This window comes from Heteronotia binoei, chromosome 17 (assembly GCF_032191835.1).
Source record: "Heteronotia binoei isolate CCM8104 ecotype False Entrance Well chromosome 17, APGP_CSIRO_Hbin_v1, whole genome shotgun sequence".
NCBI classification, from domain to species: Eukaryota; Metazoa; Chordata; class Lepidosauria; order Squamata; family Gekkonidae; genus Heteronotia; species Heteronotia binoei.
In genome coordinates, this window is record NC_083239.1 from 47,069,279 (window position 1) to 47,090,131 (window position 20,853).

A 20,853-nucleotide genomic window follows, 5' to 3' on the forward strand; every position below is an offset into this window, starting at 1 on the left:
AGTGATAATCACCTCTTTATTAGATGCAGCATAGTACAGGGCTGCACTAAGACACTGCAGAACTGGGCCCTCAGAGCCCCTTATATACACTTCAAGGTCCCTGTGTTAGCATACCATTGGATCATAAGAACATAACAACATAAGAGAAGCCATGTCGGATCAGGTCAATGGCCCATCCAGTCCAACACCCTGTGTCACACATCGGCCAATATGTGTGTGTGTATACACACACACACACACGCATATATATATATATATATATATATATATATATATATATATATATATATATATACACACACACATATACATATACACACTGTGGCTAATAGCCACTGATGGGCCTCTGCTCCAGATTTTTATCCAATCCCCTCTTGAAGCTGGCTATGCTTGTAGCCGCCGCCACCTCCTGTGGCAGTGAATTCCACATGTTAATCACCCTTTGGGTGAAGAAGGACTTCCTTTTATCCATTTTAACCTGACTGCTCAGCAATTTAATTGAATGCCCATGAGTTCTTGTATTGTGAGAAAGGGAGAAAAGGACTTCTTTTTCTACTTTCTCCATCCCATGCATAATCTTGTAAACCTCTATCATGTCACCCCACAGTCGAAGTTTCTCCAAGCTAAAGAGCCCCAAACGTTTCAACCTTCTTTATAGGGAAAGTGTTCCAACCCTTGAATCATTCTAATTGCCCTTTTCTGGACTTTTTCCAATGCTATAATATCCTTTTTGAAGTGCGGTGACCAGAATTGTAAACAGTATTCCAAATGAAACCCCACCATTGGTTTATACAGGGGCATTTTGATACTGGCTGATTTGTTTTCAATTCCCTTCCTAATAATTCCCAGCATGGCATTGGCCTTTTTTATTGCAATCGCACACTGTCTTGATCCTTCAAACCAGCCAGAGGCTCGTGATTGGAGCAGGGCAACAAGCACTTGGATCCTGCTTCCCATTTTTCCCAAGTGTCAAGCATGCGGGTTCAATGACGAGTCGAAGTTGAAACAAAGACTTCGTTTTTTGATAGACCGATACTTTGGCCGAAGCCAGTTCTTGAGAAGAATGAAACCAATACATTGATACAATACTTTTAAGGCTTACTTCAAAAGGATTCCAAAGGTGGGGGGAATACTGGAGAATGTTCACACATACAATATATCAAACTATCTTCATTCCCAGGACGTTATCAGACATTCGTCCTTGCTAAGCCCAGATGTCTCATCCTCCCGCAGGAGGATTCATGGGAAGGTGCTGATTACATTGTTCCCTTCTCACTACTTCTAAATTACCAGTCATGAAGCGGGGTGGAATTCAGGAAAGAATAACAAACTAACAACATTTGGTCCTTCAGGACAATTCCCAGACCAGGCTCTGGCAGGCCCCTAAAACCATCAATTATTGATCAGATTCATACATGCTTGACACCAAGTCCCCAAGCTCAGCCCTTATGGCTCCAAGGCAGGAACACAGACATACAGACTTTGGTCTGTATACACAACATAGAGCATTCACGCTACATTAAGTAATAGTGTTAATGGACCCTCACAGCAGCTGAAGTTGCTTGAGACACTCCAAAAGGAGCAGAGAGTTTGCCAGCCCTTTTAAGGAAAAGGACTACAAGAACCCTACAATTCAACATTGAGAGCCACTAGGACTAACTGAGATTATCGTATTGAGATTGGGTTTCATTGAGAAGCTGCCTTATTCAGGAATCATGTTGTAGAAAAAGAGGTGCCAGAGCTCATTAGCACAACTCATTTGCGTTACTCATTTGCATATGCCACACACCTCTGAAGGTGTACTAAACGATGTCAGCTCAGCATCTGCCTTAAAATGCTTCTTGAATGATAATTATCATAATAAAACCTTACCCCCATCAGACTTTTTAAAATTACTTTCTCCTATGTGGCCACAGTGGCATGATGAAGATTTCTGTCTGTCTGCTTACTATGTTTTGGTTAGTTTCCCATTTCTTTTTTGTGGGAAAAAATATTAGAAGATTTGTCAAATCTTAGAGTTCAGCAAAATTCTCATGGGAGGTTTGAACAATGAAGCCCAGAAGCAAGTATTAGGGGTGGGGGGTAAGAAAGAAAGAGCACAGTAAAATTTAGAGGTTCCAGAGCGCCACTCCTGTGAGCACCTGCCCAAAATGTCTGCTAATGATGAAGACTTGAGTTGAAGCATCTTCTTATCCAGAAAAGATATCGGCTGGATATAAGTGGCTGAATAAGTTGAATATGGCTGAGAACAGATGGGCATTCTGGGGCGGCTTGGAGGCATTCCAAATCCAGGCGGCTCAAAAAGAGCCGTCCCGGAGCCTCCACACAGTCCCTGGCGATGCAGCCCCATCCCGTCTGTGAGGCAGCTAGGTGCCGCCACACGGAAAGGTGCCCTAGAAGCTGGATTCCCCTTTTTTCCCCTTGGGGGGCAAGCGCTCGTGCGTATGAGCGCTCCAGCGCTCTGATTAGTTTCTTAAGGAAAAAAACCCAGGAAATACTTGGGGTGCCTTGGCAGTTCCACACCACCAAGTTGCCTCGCTTGCGTCCTTCCCCGTCCAGATGGCGGGGAGACAACTGACGGCCGGCTCAAAGATTTGCTACCACTTTGGAAGTGGAAGCTTTTTGACCCAGTCTCAGGTGCCTGGAGGACGGGAGGAGGACAGCCGGCAGATGTTGCAGTCTGTAGAGATTTTTGGGTCAACTTCAGAGGCATCTCTGAGTCGATCCAAAGTGCCGGTCTGTAATCAACCTATCAGTATTACTGCTGGACTTTTTTGCTCCTATTAGAATTTCTGTTGTGCACATATATTGAGAGCAATAGACTGCAAGTCTACTAAGGTTGGATATGTGCATCACTGATAGTTCTTTTGCTCCTATCAGAAACTTTGTTGTACATATGTATTGAAAGCAACAGACAGGAATTCTGTTAAATTAGAGACTTCATTCCTGCACTCAGATCATTGGATATTGGATATGAAACTTTGTATTGTATTACCCTAGGATTGTTTCTCTTTGTAATCTGTAATATCTGCTGCTGTGAATATATACTTTATATGTTTTGATCATTTGACCACCAATTATATTTTGGAATTATTCTACCAAAAAAAATTGGAGTCTTTTTGAATTAATTTTGGGTTTATTGATACTGTTTATGCTTTGATGGTCTTTCCTAATGGTCCTTTTGTTGCCTGAGACACTCCAAAAGCAGCAGAGAGTTTTCCGACCCTTTTAAGGAAAATGACTACGAGCTCCTTCTGTCTTAGCAAGCACTCAATCACGGTCATCAAGGCAATCAAACACCATGTTTTCTTTTCCTCTGTAGTTTATTTTTTTAAAATAAATTTAATAATCGTTATCAAACAAAAAAGGTGTACAATGTAGGTAATGATAAAACACACAAAGGCAAAAACAGTTAAACATATACAGAAGACAATGAGCGTACTGATTAATATAATAAGATTTTGCGATATATGGAGTATTTTGCAAGTGAATCTGAGTAAAAGGGATCATTGTCTGTTTTCTCAAGAATAGGGAACCACGTAGCTATAAAATTTAGTTGAGCTTGATACGGATCGACTCGATTTAAACCTGCTGAAATTTTGTCCATAATTATATGGTCCCAAACCTTGTATAACCAAGATTCAATTGTCAAAGCTTTGGTATCTTTCCTTGAATGAGCTAATACTGACTTTGTAGCAGCTAAGAGCACAACCAAACACATTATACCATGTTTCCTTTTCCTCTGTAGTTTATAGATGATGTGGTACGTTGCAACATGTTTTCGACTGTAAAGGTGAGTGAAATGGAGTCCCCTATCGCTGCTGGATATCAGAACTGTCCATCTCTTGTCTAGAACGGCAGTGGAATGTGGGCGTGAGAGTACAGTCATTTTTTCCAGACTTCTGTGGAAGGAGGAGAACCAAGATGCAGTTGGTTGGTGACCTCAGGATACACTTCCAGGTCACTCGAGAAATAGTTAGGAGCACAGTCTGTGTCAAAAGAATCTGTTTTCCCCTGTATTCAACGCCTTTTGGAACTGGCATTAAATGAGTCTGGATTGACACATAGGATTAGTGGCTACAGAACTATGGAGAGGGAAGGGTTTGGGCATCTATTTTCCTGTCACTTAGACAGTTTCATGATCTCTTGTCTTCACAGATGACGCAGATTGTCCTTCCTTGGATGGTGGCTAGGTAAAACATCTGGATTATTATCCTGCAGCCCCTGTGAACAGACATATTTCTAAATTCTGGGAGGGGGGAAGAGCATGTGTTTGATTTAGGCTTTCTTAGGTGGCTTTCAGAGAGCACAACCCCGCCCCCCTTCAGCCACTGTATGGAAGAACAGTACCCAGATCTAGCGGACATTCTGATCAGCCAGGTTCAACTGGGGTGCCCCACCTTCCTACTCTGTATTCGTTATTTGTCCCATCCATTAGTGTTACATCATGTTTCCAGTGTTCCACAAATGCTTTTGCTGTCCCCTGGACTTGTGTCTTCTTCATATTTTGGAAAAACTTAGTTTGGCATTCTTTAGTGAATGGCAAATCCCATCCTTATGGTAATATAAGCCCCTCTGTGCTCAGAAATGAGGAAAGTTAAGGGTTTGAGTTCCAGGACCTAATAAGGAGTGTGCTGTTCCAGCCTCCTTCTCCCCCCCCCCCCCACCTTAACAAAAATAACCTCCTATGACTGCTTGTCATGAGTGAGGGAAGGTCAAAGATCTAGCCCCTTCTGTAGCCAGTCCAAATCCAGGAATTTTCTCTCAGACAAAGTATCTACAGGTAGTTTTCTAAGCATCTTCTCCGGTTTCTCTTGTGACCGTACAACAGAGGAGATGAAGACGATGTAAGATGCTTTTGATCCCCACTGTGAGAATGTTGGGGCATAAATGAGGTAAATAAATACATAAAATGGAAGGAAATAAAAGAATGAATAAAGGTAATCTTCTTCCCTTAGGCCGAAAATTTCTTTTTCTGATGTGAATGGAGGGAGAGATTTTTTTTTATATATTTTTTATTGTTATATATTCCAACACCAATCCACCTCTGTGAGAGTCCCAGGCCATAGATATATTATAATATTCCATAAATTTATAACTATTAACATTTCATCCAAATACAACTCCATCACTCTATTTAAACATCTTATCCATTCATTTTCTTATTAACCAACCAATCGTCTTAAATTGTTTAAACTTTTCCAAATATCTCACCATCTTCCTAAACCACCCCTCCTCCTGTTCCCTAACCTTTAATCCGTTCATTCTTCGTATCTTCATCGTTAAATACTCCAAAATAATTATATAATTCATTTTATCCCTCCAGTGATTAATTGTCAATTCTTCAGCTTCTTTCCAATTCCTTGCTATCACTTGTCTTGCTGCTACTAACATCAAATTAATCCATTTACTATCCTCTTTTGATCTTAATCCCACACCATCCAAATTAATAATTGCCATTGCTTTAGATATACTTATTTTCCATCCCATAATCTTTGTCATCTCTATGCCAACCTGCAACCAGAATTTTTTCACTAAGGGACAATCCCACCACATGTGACTGAAAGTTCCAATTTCTCCACATTTCCTCCAACAATTTTTACTCCCTGATTTAGAGATATAATACATCTTAATGGGTGTATAATACCATTTCTGTATCATCTTCAATCCCTGCTCCTGCACTAACCTAGATGTTGTAACAAAGGGAGGTAATCTAAACATCCTCTCCCAATCTTCATTTAAAATTTTATCTCCAATATCTGTTTCCCAATGTTCCTTCAAAAATTCTCTCGGGGATTTCCCTGTACCTAATAAAATCTTATACAATTTTGAAACTATTTTTGACTTATCTTCGCTATACTCTTTCACCAAGTTTTCAAAGGGAGTATTAATTCTTTTACCAATATTTTTAAGTTCTTCCTCCTTCAGCAATGAGGAGATTTGACTTTTTAACAACCAATTAATATTATTCAAAATATTATACTCCTCTTTCTTCACCCCATCAGTACCCCAAACCTCTTTCAATTCTCGAATCATAATCCTCTTCAGTTTATCTCCTACTTCCTTTGACAGCGATCCCCTTAGTGGAGCAAATTTATCATAATACCACATTTTAGTAATAGATGATATCTCCGGAGCAAGTTCTTTTTTCCACTTCCCCCATACCCTACTGGGCCCCATAAAGGTTGATAATTTATCACCTATCTTCTTCCTCCTTTTCGTTCTCTCAAATAAACTTTCCTTTCCTCCTCCTACCTCTAAATTTTCCTTTTCTATCCCATTCAGCTCTTCTCCTAATTCTCCCTCCAACCAAATCATTAAGTGCCTTAATTGATATGCATCATAATAGTAAATTATATTGGGAATCCCCCATCCCCCATCTTTAATACCATAATATCTATACCTATTAGCTGTCCTTGGTTTCTTTGATGCAAAAACAAATCTATCTATATCTCCTTGCCATCTCTTCAGTACGTATTCTGGTATATGCCAAGGCAATACATAAAATAAATAAGTCAACCTAGGAACTAGAAACATTTTAACCATAGCATTCCTTGTACTAATTGACTCTTTCCTCTTCCTCCAGTCTCTCATTTTGACTTGAATTCCACTCCAGATTCTTTTATAATTATACTCAAATATTTTTTTAATATTCCTAGGAATATTAACCCCTAAATATTTCACCATTTTATTTGCTATGGGAATACCCAAAATTTTTGAAGCTGCTAATTGTAACCCTGGTTTTACATTAACACACATCATCGAAGATTTTGAAAAATTCACTTTTAACCCTGACACTTCCTCAAATTCCTGTAGTATCTTTTTTAAAGGTGCCACTGCGGGCTCCACATCCTTAATTGTCACCATCATGTCATCTGCATACATTGTTAAGAGATTCCCATCTATTTTCCCTTTCCCTGGAACTTCAAAGCCTATAATTCTTTTGTCCTTTTTTAATTTATTCACTAACGGTTCCAATGCTAAAATAAATAACATAGGGGATAAAGGGCATCCCTGCTTCGTACCACTCATTACCTGAACATAACCCTCTACTGATCCACCAACTCCTATCAACGCCTTAGATTTAGAATATATTGCCTCAATCATATTTTGAAATTTCTCCCCAATCCTATACTTTTGAAATATGATCTTCATGTATGTCCAATCCACAGAATCAAAGGCCTTATAAATATCCAACGCCAAAAGCGTAAGCGGCAAATCCTTATTTTTAGCTAAATAAACCATACCCATCACCTTCCTAACTGCCTCTACTAAATACTTTTGAGGCATAAACCCAAATTGCTCTTTCCCTATCAATTGTGCTATACATTTTTTAAGTCTCATTGCCATAACCTTTGCAAATATTCGATAATCCATATTGGTAATTGAAATTGGCCTATAAGAATCCCTTAAAGTCTGATCTTTCCCAGGTTTCGGAATTAACACCAATCTCGACTCCAACCATGTAGGCGGTGTAGGAGATCCATCCAAAATTCCTTGAAACAATTCAGTCACATGAGGCACCAATATATCCTTAAAATGCTTATAAAATACCGCATTAAAACCATCCAGTCCAGGTGCAGATTGCATATTCATAGAATCTATAGCCACCTTAACTTCTTCTTCCGTTATATCCTTATCTAATTCTTTCCTACTATCTTCACTTAATTCTAAAAATTCCAACCCCTCACAGAATTTTTCTATATCTTCCTTTTTAATCCCTTTGTTTGCGTACAATTTATTATAAAATTCTATAAAATTCTCCAGTATCATTTTAGGTTCAGTTTCCAAAAACCCTATATCGTTCCTGATTGCCTTAATATTTTTCCTAACCTGAAAATTCTTAATTTTATTTGCTAAAATTCTTCCTCCTTTCCCTTCAAACTCATAATACTTCTGTCTGTTATACCATAATTTTAACGTAGTCCTATTAACATCCAATACATTCAACTCTTCCCTTTTCCTAACTACTTGTTCTTTATCCTCCTTCTTCTTAGATTTCCTAAATTTCTCCTCCAATACTCTAACTTCTTCTTCTACTTCTTTAATTTTCCTATCTTTACCTTTCTTCAGTCTCACCAAATTCTGTATACACACACCTCTAATAGTGGCTTTCATTGCTTCCCGTATTATTGTTAATGAAGTATCTGATTTCCTATTCTCCTCAAAATATCTTTCCATTGCATTTTTAATATTACACTTACTTTCTTCATCAGCCACTAACCATGGATTAAACTTCCAATTATAAGATCTATTACAATGACCTATTTGCAAAAAGGCTGAAACAGGGGCATGATCAGTAATCTTAATCATCCCAATCTCCATATCTTTAACCCAATTCCTCATTTCTTGAGAGACTAGGATTCCATCCAATCTTGAATAAGTTCCATGCACGGCAGAGTAAAAAGAATACACAACATCATTAGGAAACATTTCCATCCATAATTCTAGCAGACCAAATTTCCCGCACACTCTTTTAAATTTCTCTGCCTTTCTTTTTTTAACATTGCCTTTCCCCTGCAAATCAATATTAAAATCCCCCCCTATTGTTTTAGTATAGGGTGAAAATTTTTCAAACTTCTGCAAAAATCTATACAATACATTCAACTGATGCACATTAGGGAGGTACAAAGAAGCTAAAGCCACCGGCTCACCCTCCAAATGACCCTGTACAAAAATAAACCTTCCATCCTTATCTCTCATTACCTTATCTGCAACAAAATCTATTTTAGAATTAAATACTATTCCCACCCCTCTGCTCTTCAAGGAGCCTGGAGCAATAAATTTCTTACCTTTCCCAAATCCAGGGAAATTCATCTCTCTTTCCCCCCCATTATATACCTCCTGCAAAAACAGCACATCTGCTTTTAATTCTTGAATATATCTCCCAACTCTTGCCCGTTTCACTGGATTTCCTAGCCCTCTAACATTAAGAGTTGTACATATAACATTAACATTTTTTATCATATTATACCTAACCATAGCTCTTCCCCATATCTCTTCTGTTCTCTACCAGCCTGGAATTCTAAACCCCAACAACCCTTAACCAGCCCCACCTGATGTTGCTTATCTACCCTCCACCTACCCTCCATCACCAATTCTACCCATCCAAGAGAAATGCAATATGCCAATGCTCGTGGCATATCTCTTGTATAAAAAATTCTACCCAATATGCATTCACTCACCTTCTTACTCCATTCATAATCCACCCATTCACCCCTTAGATCCCAATCATCCATCCATACCCCAATCACACCATCCAAACATACCAACATCATCCCAATCAGCCACCATCTACACATCTTCTTCCCAATCATACCACTAAACACATCAGACATCCAGCTACCACTGACATCCATATTGGGGAGGGGGGAGAAAAAAGACATCTCTCCCACACTGTAAACTCAAAAACAGCAACAGCAACAATAAAAAAAAACCCAAAAAACCTGTTCATGTTGAGCTATTCCGGTCCTTCTATCTTCTTTCCTTCTTCCTTAATCCATCTTCCCTTAATCATTTCTTAGTCTTAGTCCTTTCCCTGAAGTCCCAAGTCTTTTTTTCCTCCTTTTTTTCCCCCTTCTTCTGTTTCTGAGTGTTCCCCATTTCCTCTTCCAAACTATTTTCCCCTTCTGAGTCCCGGTCAGGGAAATGCTTGTAATCCTTAGGCAGCTGCAGTCCCACACGTTTAAATAGCTCCTCCATCTGCTTCTGATCTTCTGCAAACAACTCTACTCCTTCATGCACCATTTTCAGAGCAAAGGGTGCCATTCTCCAGCTGTATTTCATTCCTTTATCCTGCAGCACCTTGGTAAACACTCTTAACTTTTTCTTCCTGTTAATTGTTTCCTGTGATAAATCTTCAAAAACCAACACTTTTTTATCATTATACAGTAACTTATCTTGCCTATCCAAGGCCTTCATGCCTTTAAGCACCTGCTCCTTTAATATATATTTTCCAAAGCACATTACCACATCTCTCGGCCACCTCCACTCAGCTGTCTGCTTCCCAACTCGATGAATACGGTCCAAAACTTCCCTTGAAATTTCTAAGTCTGGGAGCATTTCAGCCATCCATTTAATCACATTATCCATATCCTCCGTTTCTGGAATATTTTTCAACCGCAAATTTGACCTTCTGGCCCGATTTTCCAAGTCCATCAGTTTATCTTTAAAGTATTTATTTTGCTTTTCCAACTGTCTGGACTGTTTTTGCAACAAGTTAATTTTCTTCTCATTTAGCTGCGCCATTTCCCATGCACTATTCACAGTCTCTGCCATAGCTTCAACGGCCTCAGCTAAATTAGTTATTTTTTCATCCACTATCTTCGTTATTGCTTTAATAATGCTGTGTTTGGCAGCTCCCATTGCCTTCTTAACTTCTAATTGAAAATCTTTTGGATTCATTAACTTATCTTCACTTTCAGCTTCTGAGTCCGAGGTCGCCATTGCTGTTTCTCTCAACACCAATTAGTTTTAACTTTAACTTTAGCCTCTAGCCAACTTCCAGACTCCCACTTCACAACTATCACCAGCTTATATTAAAGTCTTCAAGACTTTGTTATTTTTATCACCAAAAGAAGGAATACTTAATTCCCTTTAGCATTCTACCGGGAGCTCAAACAAAACACGTCTTCCTCTCAGCTGAGCATGCCACGCCCCCCCCCCCCGAATGGAGGGAGAGATGAATTGATCGTTGTTAGTAGATCGTTACTAAATTTATAATGAACTTTTGCACACACTCAGAAAGACCATATTTTTACATATTAATTACCATTTCCCTGAATAAATACTGGACATAAACCAGAGAAGGGAATTCTCTGTGCCTTCTCTGGTTTACTTTCAAGAAAGCTTGTGCACAGCCCCAGAGTGTTCTATACCTCAGCTACCTGTAGGGGAAAATGTCACTCATTCTGAATGGCTCTCTCTACAGGAAGAAAGGAATTATCATAAACCTGTCATCCACAGCTGGCTTGCGTCCATTTCCACTTCAAGTGATGTACTCCTCAAGTAAGGTAAGGAATCCCTATTACATCTAAGTAAAGCAAGAAGGTATTTCTGAATCTGCAAAAAACCTTTATTTTTACTAAGGCAGGCAGTGTGTTATATCTAGTAGGAGAAGAAATCCTAGGCAAAACTGTGTATAAAGAAATTTATAAACATATAAATATTAAATACAGCGTCCAAATTATTTCTAAAGATACCACAAATATACAGGAAGTTTCTTTAAGGGGGTGGATTCCACAATGATTTTCAGAAAGGTTCCAAGGAGAACGCAAAGAGTCCATTAAAAAAAAGTCTTCCCCAACTGCCTCACCCACCTAAGATGGAAAAAGGCAGATTTGGCAGTTGCTGCTATCTTGGCCTCCATTGTCAAGGAATGCTCCAGCAGCACCCCCATGCTCCTGACCCTGGACGCTGTTGTCAGTGGTGCCCCATCAAAAGCTGGTAAGGGAATTTCCCTGCCCTGACCACCGTGACCCAGACAAAGGACCTCTGTCTTTGTTGGATTCAGCTTCAGTCGACTCAGCATAAGCCATTATGCCACAGCTTGCAGCGCCAGGTCCAGATTTTCTGGGACACAGCCAGACTGGCCATCCATCGGTAGATTGAGCTGGGTGTCATCAGCAAACTGATAGCAACCCAGCCCATGCCTCAGGACAATCTGAGCAAGGGGGCGCATATAGATGTTAAACAACATTGGCACGAGCACCACCCCCTGTGGCACACCACAATTTAGTGAGTGTCTCTGGGATGATTGTCCCCCGATTGCCACCCTTTGTCCCTGACCATAAAGGAAAGACAAAAGCCATTGCAAAGTCAACCCCTGAATCCCTGTGTCGGCGAGATGGTGGGTCAGCAACTGATGATCGTCAAGAAGGGGAAAAAAGACGATCTGGATAACTACCAAACTGTCAGCTTGATGTCTATACCTGGACATTCGCATTTCAATAAATAAATTATTCTGGTCTCACAATTAGAATACTACTTCAACTTCCAATTAAAATTATTAATTGTTATTTCCTTCAATTATATGGTGTGAGAACACACCAAACAGTTCTTTCCGCATTTAAAATGTCCTACAGGCAGGTGTATGTCAGGTGCAGCTCTATATATTAGGTCAGAACAGATTAATCTGTCTTTTATGCAAGTACCTTGTATCCATCCTATTTGTGAAAAATTAGAATATCCTTGCAGTGGCTTAATGATGTGCCAACGCTTCTTTAGCATTTCCACAACCTCCTGTGCATGCGGAAAGATCAGTTGGCTTGTAGAAATCACTACTATGGAAGGTGGCCTCTTTAGCACTGTATTCCTCTGAGGTCCCTCCCTTCCCCAGTCCTCTGAAGTTCCACCCCCTAAATTGCCAGAGATTTCTCAACCTAACTGACTGTGCCTCTTCCCCCCTCCCCCAGTCCGATTTCTGGGGAACATCAGCCTCTAGGAGATAAAGACCTATTATGCAGGCACAGTTTATTCCCGATTTTAACTGAAGTTGTGTCAGTGGGGCTTTACTTCAAATGCACTCTGTACCTTTTTCCTTTCTGATTTTTCTGTTGGGAATTGCAGAGTGTATATTCTGCATATCAATGAGAAAACCTGGATAGGGTGCAAAATTTCCTTTTCTTACATATGTGGCATGTTTGGTCTCTCCTTATTGGTCAGTTTTGCGCTGGCTGTGGTTTTTCAAATAGGAGATTTCTCAAGCTGTATTTTCTCTTGGGTAGTCATTTTAGCAGAACATCAGTGGTTCTTCCCCTTTCATCAGTGTATAAGCTAAACTATTACTTAGGTTTTCCATCTTTTTTGTTTTTTGTTTTAACAAGCCGGTTGAGTCTAGTAATGTGAGTTTATTGCTGACCTATAACCCCCTGCTTAACTCCTTTTTCTCGCTTCCATGGCAGACATTTGTTGATTTCTTCTCACAAGCTTTAGACATCGAATACAAATCCAAAGGCATCATTGTGCAGGTATCATGTCTTATTACTCTGTCCCAAGGAATACAAAGGTACCCTGGTAAAATGGGCCCCATGGGCATCAGTTTCACTCTGGAGTACATGACATTTTTCTCTGTTAATCCAAGTCTCGAGGGACTAGACTTCAATGAGGAGTTTGCCTTTTCATCTTTGCTACCCTGCTCCCTCACACTTCGAAAATTACTTTTTTGTTGTAACCAGAATAGAGAAACCTCTGTTTGATGACCTACAACCGAACCTCTTCCTCCAAACCGAGAATCACATTCCTCCTGGAAGTTACTCTGGAAGTAGGGACTTGTGGGCCCCAGTGGCAAGGAAATGACTTCTTGGTTTTGGAGATAATGTGGCCACAGCTTTCATTTTTAAAAAAGAAAATTTTAAAAGGTTTATTGTGAAAATGCAAAACAGTTCATAATACAATGTCAAGAAAAAGAGTCAAGTTACAGGAGTCACTAGAAATAGTAAACCGAAATTTACAGTCACTTGTATAATGACTGACAGAATATAAAAAAGGGAACTAAAGCAGTGCCTCAGGAGGACGCAGATTGAGTTAATAAAATCCCTACAGGATAGTAACAAAACTATGATTAATCAGCTGAATAGCAACCAAAATTAATAATAATAACAATAATAGCGATGATGACTGTTATATTGCTAGCTCTCTCGGCTTGGCTTCGTGAACGAAGATTTAAGAAGGGTGCAATAGTCCACGTCTGCTGCAGGCTCGCTGGTGGCTGACAAGACCAATGCGGGACAGGCAGATCTGGCCACAGTGGCTGCAGGGAAAAGTCTGATTTAGGGTTGGTGCTGTAGCAGTGCAATTCTTCCTCAATCTCCTTTTGTCCTCAAGACCAGCTATGCGTGCGTTCTCAAAGGAAGAGACAGCCGGGTGGATGGTGTGCCTCCATGCTTTGCGATCTGAGGCTTGGTCAGACCACTGGTGATGGTTGATGCGACAGGTGCCAAGGGATTTCTTCAAGGAGTCCTTGTACCTCTTCTTTGGTGCCCCTTTATTTCGATGGCCTGTGGAGAGTTCGCCATACAGGGCAATCTTGGGAAGGCGGTGGTTTTGCCCTGCCCTGCCCAGCGCAGCTGCGTCTTCAGCAGCAGTGCCTCGATGCTTGTAACCTCCGCCCGCTTGAGGACTTCAGTGTTGGTCACAAAGTCACTCCAGTATATTGCTAGCTACCCACAGTTGAAATAACCATACGGAAAACAAAATTAACAAACAAAAACAGGAAGAAGAGATTAGAGGAAGGAGAAGAAAAGACAAGATTATAGGACTAGAATATCTATAGGAGAAGAAAAGTGAAATAGAGAGGAGTTGTGAGAGATGTGTTCGATAAGAGGGAACCAAATAGAGATAAATAAGCCGTGGTTTAAGTCTGAAGAAGAGAGACATAGCGATGATGTAATTTTTTCCATCAGTAAAAATCCCGTATCTTCTTGTGCCAAGAAGAAAGAGTTGGAGGGATAGGGTCCTTCCATGCGGAGGCAATGACTGCTTTGGCTGCTGCACAAAGAAAGGCTACCAAAGTTCTGCGAGTATCAAGAATTGCAGAGTCATGCCAAAGATTAAAAAGTAAGATTTCATGATCCCTAACAGCAAAAAGAAAGATCCCGCCATACCAAAGTGGCATAGCACCACAAAGTTTTAAAATGTTTGAAATTGTATTTTATTGGTTTTAAATTGTGTTATAGTATCGATTGTTAGCCGCCCTGAGTCTGCTTGCGGAGAGGGCAGAATAGAAATGGAACGTAATAAATAAATAAATAAATATCTCTGGCCATCACCCGGGGGTTCTGAAACCAAAAAAAGAGCATCACGGCAAAGAAAGGCAGGGGAATCTAAAGCAAAAGGTCCCGTGAAAACCAGCCTCCAATAAACCAAAATACAAATATATAATATATTCAAGTTCCAAAGAAGTGAAATAGATCAGTCTTTTGTACAATCCAAGGAACTAGTGTACCAGAACTCCAGTCCCTCCTTCTCCATCAAGTCAATGCCAAGACTTCTTTGGGAAAGTTCTGGTGAGTCCTATTCTTAAATATGTGCAGCCAGCGATCCATAAGGCAACAGATTTGTACTAGAGCTCCTGTTTCGCATTAGCTTCTCCAAGCTTCTAATAAAGAATTTCATATACTGGGTAAGAATGCCAACAACTTCCATTAATGAGTAACCTTCAGGTGTGTGTGTGGGGGGGGGGGGAGGGAAATCTCTGCTGGGCACTCCATTATTCCCTATGGAGACCAATTCCCATAGGGCAGGGGTGGCCAAGGGTAGCTCTCCAGAAGTTTTTTTGCCTACAGCTCCCATCAGCCCCAGCCAGCATGGCTAATGGCTGGGACTGATGGGAGCTGTAGGCAAAAAACATCTGGAGAGCTACCCTTGGCCACCCCTGCCATAGGGTATAATGGAAACTTGATTCGTAGGTATCTGGGGCTCTGGGGCAGCTGTTTGTTGAGATAGAGGCACCAAATTTTCAGCATAACATCTGGTGCCTCTCCTATCCTCCCCCCCCCCCCAAGTTTCAAAAAGATTGGACCGGGGGTCCAATTCTATGAGCCCCAAAGAAGGTGCCCCTATCCTTCATTATTTCCAATGGAAAGAAGGCATTCTCCCGTCAGAGTTCAGTTGTGCTTTTCAAAACCTTGCTCCTGGCTCCACCCCAATGTCGCCTGGCTCCACCCCCAAAGTCTCCTGGCTCCACCCCCAAAGTCCCTAGATGTTTCTTGAGTTGGACTTGGCAACCCTACTCCTGCCCCAGCTGTGTCCTAAAACTCTCCCTCTGCAGAGCATCCTGCCTGCGTTTGTTGACACCCAGATAAACGCTGAGGTGCCTAAATTCTTCAAGACATCACCGGAGTCCTTTGTGTGGCAGGCCTTGAACACTGTGGGTCTCACCAACAGAACCGCTGGCACTTTCAGCCATGCTATCCAGGTAAGTCCAATGGGAAGGAAGGATGGAAGGGAGGAAGGAAGGAAGGGAGAGAGGGAGGGAGGGAATGGAGGGAGGAAGGAACGAAAGGAGGGAGGGAAAGAGGGAAGGGAGGAAGGAAAGAAGGAAGGGAGGGAGGGAATGAAGGAAGGAAGGGAGGCAGGGAGGAAGGAAGGGAGAGAGGGAGGAAGGGAGGGAATGGAGGGAGGGAGGGAGGGAGGGAATGGAGGGAGGGAGGGAGGAAGAAAGGAAAGGAGGGAGGGAGAGAGGAAAGGAGGGAGGAAGGAAAGAAGGGAGGGAGGGAATGGAGGAAGGGAGGCAGGGAGGGAGATAGGAAGGGAGGGAGGAAGAAAGGAAGGAAGGGAGAGAGGGAGGGAATGGAGGAAAAGGGCAGCAGGGAGGGAGAAAGTGAGGGCATGGAGGGAGGGAATGGAGGAAGGAAGGGAGGCAGGGAGGGAGGAAAAGAGGGAATGGAGGGAGGGAGGGAGGGAGATAGGAAGGGAGGGAGGAAGAAAGAAAGGGAGAGAGGGAGGGAGGGAATGGAGGAAAGAAGGGCAGCAGGGAGGGAGGAAGTGAGGGCATGGAGGGAGGGAATGGAGGAAGGAAGAGGCAGGGAAGGAGGAATGGAGGGAGGGACGGAGGTAGGGAGGGAAGGAGGGAGGAAGGAAGGAAGGAAGGGAGAGAGGGAGGGAGGGAATGGAGGGAGGAAGGAACGAAGGGAGGGAGGGAAAGAGGGAATGGAGGGAGGAAGGAAAGAAGGAAGGAAGGGAGGGAATGGAGGAAGGAAGGGAGGCAGGGAGGAAGGAAGGGAGAGAGGGAGGGAGGAAGGAAGGGAGGGAGGGAGGGAGGGAATGGAGGGAGGGAGGAAGAAAGGAAAGGAGGGAGGGAGGAAGGAAAGGAGGGAGGGAGGAAGGAAGGGAGGGAGGGAATGGAGGAAGGGAGGCAGGGAGGGAGATAGGAAGGGAGGGAGGAAGAAAGAAAGGAAGGGAGAGAGGGAGGGAATGGAGGAAAGGGGCAGCAGGGAGGGAGGAAGTGAGGGCATGGAGGGAGGGAATGGAGGAAGGAAGGGAGGCAGGGAGGGAGGAAAAGAGGGAATGGAGGGAGGGAGGGAGATAGGAAGGGAGGGAGGAAGAAAGAAAGAAAGGGAGAGAGGGAGGGAATGGAGGAAAGGGGCAGCAGGGAGGGAGGAAGTGAGGGCATGGAGGGAGGGAATGGAGGAAGGAAGAGGCAGGGAGGGAGGAATGGAGGGAGGGACGGAGGGAGGGAGGGAGGAAGGAAGGAAGGGAGAGAGGAAGGGAGGGAATGGAGGAAGGGAGGGAAGGGAGGAAGGAAGGGAGGCAGGGAGGAAGAAAGGGAGAGAGGGAGGAGGGGAGGGAGGAAGGAAGGGAGGGAATGGAGGGAGGGAGGGAGGAAGAAAGGAAAGGAGGGAGGGTGGAAGGAAAGGAGGGAGGGAGGAAGGAAAGAAGGGAGGGAGGGAATGGAGGAAGGGAGGCAGGGAGGGAGGGAGATAGGAAGGGAGGGAGGGAGGAAGAAAGAAAGAAAGGAAGGGAGGGAGGGAATGGAGGAAAGGGGCAGCAGGGAGGGAGGAAGGGAGGGCATGGAGGGAGGGAATGGAGGAAGGAAGGGAGGCAGGGAGGGAGGAAAAGAGGGAATGGAGGGAGGGAGGGAGATAGGAAGGGAGGGAGGGAGGAAGAAAGGGAGAGAGGGAGGGAGGGAATAGAGGAAAGAAGGGCAGCAGGGAGGGAGGAAGTGAGGGCATGGAGGGAGGGAATGGAGGAAGGAAGGGAGGCAGGGAGGGAGGAATGGAGGGAGGGAGGAAGGAAAGGAGGGAGGGGAAGGAAAGAAGGGAGGGAGGGAATGCTGGAAGGAGAAGAGGCAGGGAGGAAGGAAGGGAGGGCATGGAGGAAGGGAGGGAATGGAGGGAGGGAGGGAGGGAGGGAATGGAGGAAGGAAGGGAGGGAGGGAGGGACGGAGGTAGGAAGGGAGGGAGGGAGAAAGGGAGGGAGGAAGGAAGGGAGAGAGAGAGGAAGGGAGGGAATGGAGGAAGGAAGGGAGGGACAGAGGTAGGAAGGGAGGGACGGAGGTAGGAAGGGAGGGAGGAAGGAAGGGAGAGAGAGAGGAAGGGAGGGAGGGAATGGAGAGAGGAAGGAAGGGAGGCAGGGAGGGACGGAGCTAGGAAGGGAGGGACGGAGGTAGGAACGAAGGAAGGGAGAGAGAGAGAGAGGAAGGGAGGGCATGGAGGGAGGCAGGAAGGAAGGCAGGGAGGGATGGAGGTAGGAAGGGAGGGAGGGAGGAAGGAAGGGTCACACCTGTGGCTCATCCTAGCATATTGATCTATTGATCACATTATATCTCATACTAAACCATTTGACACCTCTGTGGGTGACTGAATGAGCAGAACCAGGGCACTCATAGATAAGGAGGGGCTCTGTAGGGGGATGCAGTTAAACAATTCTACATTTCATGGTCTTCTTTCCTGCCCCCTTTTAGACGGTAATCTGTACTGTCTCACTGACTTCAGAAGTGAATGAATGAACAATATCTTCTTGCAGGGAAGAAACCACAGTACAGCCTCAAGTATAATCTCTCAAGACTGCCAAACTCAATGGGCACTGTCAGGCCTTGAATTTAGCAGGAGCTCACAGGAGCACAGCTCCTGGACCTTTCTGATGCCCCTCCTCCCCACCCACCTACTTTGTCTACTGAATAGTAGGTGCAGCTGCATAACAATCCCTGGATGAGGAGAGTGGGCAGCCAGCCAGCCACAAGGAGCTTTGCTACACTCTCAGCAGCCCTCATTAACCCTTAGAGAAGCCCACACCACCCTTTCTCCGCTTCTCATGTAATTAGGGGCGGCAGGTGGCTTGCTGGCCTTTTGACTGTGGGGGGGGAGAGCCCCAGGTGAGCGAGGCCTGCTTGGGCTGGCTGGATCTCTAGCCAACTCTCACTGAGTATAGCTATACATCCACCGTATTTCAATGTATTTCTCTTTTAGAACAGTGTATCAGAATAATTTTGTTTTGTTTTTTGTATTGACATACTCAAATAAGGGATATGGGCTGTTTATCTCATTACATATACTAACCCATCTCCCACTATATTTTAATGTACCCTTTTTTCTATTCATTTATTGGATTTATATCCCGCCCTCCCCGCCGAAGCAGGCTCAGTAGACCAAAACAATAAAACAACAGATAAACACTAGGATTTAACAATTAGGACAGATTCAATAACAGCAATTAAAATAATTTAAAAGAGTTCTGGTGCTGGTATAGCAGTTCCAACGTGTTCAGCAATGTCGGGCATCCTCTTATACTATTATTCCGTCGAAGGCGAGCCGAAAGAGTGCTGTTTTGCAGGCCGTGAGGAACTGAGCAAGGTCCCACAAGGCCTTTCTTCCGGGAGTGGGTAAACTCCAATGGCAAACTAGAATGTGTTTTTGTCCGATGAAGCCTGCTTAGAGCATACGAAAGCTTACATTCTGAATAAAACTTAGTTGTTCTTAAAGGTGCGACTTGCCAATGCTTATACTCAGGTACACCTCAAGAGCGAACTCTTAAAAATTCTACCAAAAGTCAACACAGATACACAGAACTCAACACAGAAGCCAAATCCTATGGGGAGTTGGCTGCTTTACAGAAAAGTGCCAACCTCCAGGTGTACCCTGGAGTTCTCCTGGAATTACAACACAGCTCCAGACAACAGTTTTCCTAGAACATACGACTGCCTTGGAGGGCAAACTCTATGACCTCATATGCCGCTGAAGTCCCTCCCTTACCCAAAGCCTCTTTTCCTCAGGACCCACCCCCAAATCTCCGGGAATTTGGCAACTTTAGATTCAAGGCACTTGAAATGGATGTGGGAAGTTATGCTTGGTTGCTTGAATTCAGCAGGAGCTCACAGGAGCACAGCTCCTGAACCTTTCTGAGGGTTCCCCCTCCTCTTCCCCACCTACCTTGTCCCTTGAATAGTAGGTGCAGCTGCATAACAATCCCTGGATTAGGAGAGTGGGCAGCCAGCCAACCACCAAGAGCTTTGCCACACCCCAGCAGCCCTCATTAAATCTGGAGAAGCTCTCGCCACCCTTTCTCCACTTCTTATGTGATTTTGGGCAGCGGGTAGCTTGCTGGCCTCTTGACTGGAGGGGAGGCAGCCCAGGGGAGCCTCAGGACAGCAAGGCCTGCTTGGGCTGGCTGGATCTCTAGGCAACTCAAGCAGGCCTTGTTTGCCCGGGGCTCTCCTTTCTTGTGTCAGGTTGCTTTTGGCAGGGGGTGGTGTATGCTTATGTTATGCTAATGAGCTCCACCACCTATTCTTCTACAAAACGACCCCTGGTGATTGTTGTTGTTGTTTTTCAGAGCAATGTTCTAGATATGGTGTATCCGGAATGGACATTTCCCCCACCGCTTCTGGTTGAGCCTCTCCTTCTTCTGCACAAAGTTCTTGAAGGGGAAGCAGAAAGGCCAAAGCACAGAGAGCAGCTCGACCAGGGTCTGAAAACGAATCCTAAATGAAAACAGCATGCACGGAACTCCCCAAGCCTTCCTTTCAAGCTTCATCTCTTGGACCGGGATGCAGCCGGGCCAAGAATTCTTGTTAATCTCCAGGTTGCTTTTGGTAGAAGAGATTATTTATATATATATATTCCCTAAGGGCACACTGACTCTCCTTATATCTTCTGTTGCTTGGATTCTGCTACATTTTAGAGACTGTTAAACCCAATATACTTCAGGATCATCAGATAGTGGGGAGGCGATGTCTGATGGCGCTCCATTATTCCCTATGGAGACCTATTTCCATGGGGTATAATGGAGAATTGATCCGCGAGTATCCGGGGCTCTCGGGGCTTGTAGAGGCACCAAATTTTTAGAATAGCATCCAGTGCCTCTCCCCAAAGTGCAACCCAAGTTTCAAAAGGATTGAAGCAGGGGGTCCAAATC

The 20,853-nt window shown here is 43.6% G+C and overlaps 1 protein-coding gene across 1 annotated transcript in view; it reads left to right on the forward strand.

Moving 5' to 3' along the window:
* The window catches only part of LOC132585873 (very-long-chain 3-oxoacyl-CoA reductase-like), a 36,222-nt gene extending 15,795 nt beyond the window's left edge, over nucleotides 1-20,427 (forward strand). The window contains exons 6-11 of the mRNA XM_060257751.1: nucleotides 3,749-3,793; nucleotides 4,159-4,193; nucleotides 10,931-11,012; nucleotides 12,903-12,968; nucleotides 15,770-15,916; nucleotides 20,272-20,427. Coding sequence (XP_060113734.1) covers nucleotides 3,749-3,793; nucleotides 4,159-4,193; nucleotides 10,931-11,012; nucleotides 12,903-12,968; nucleotides 15,770-15,916; nucleotides 20,272-20,427 — 531 coding nt within the window. The remainder of the gene's footprint in view (nucleotides 1-3,748; nucleotides 3,794-4,158; nucleotides 4,194-10,930; nucleotides 11,013-12,902; nucleotides 12,969-15,769; nucleotides 15,917-20,271) is intronic.
* The last annotated feature ends 426 nt before the right edge of the window (nucleotides 20,428-20,853 follow it).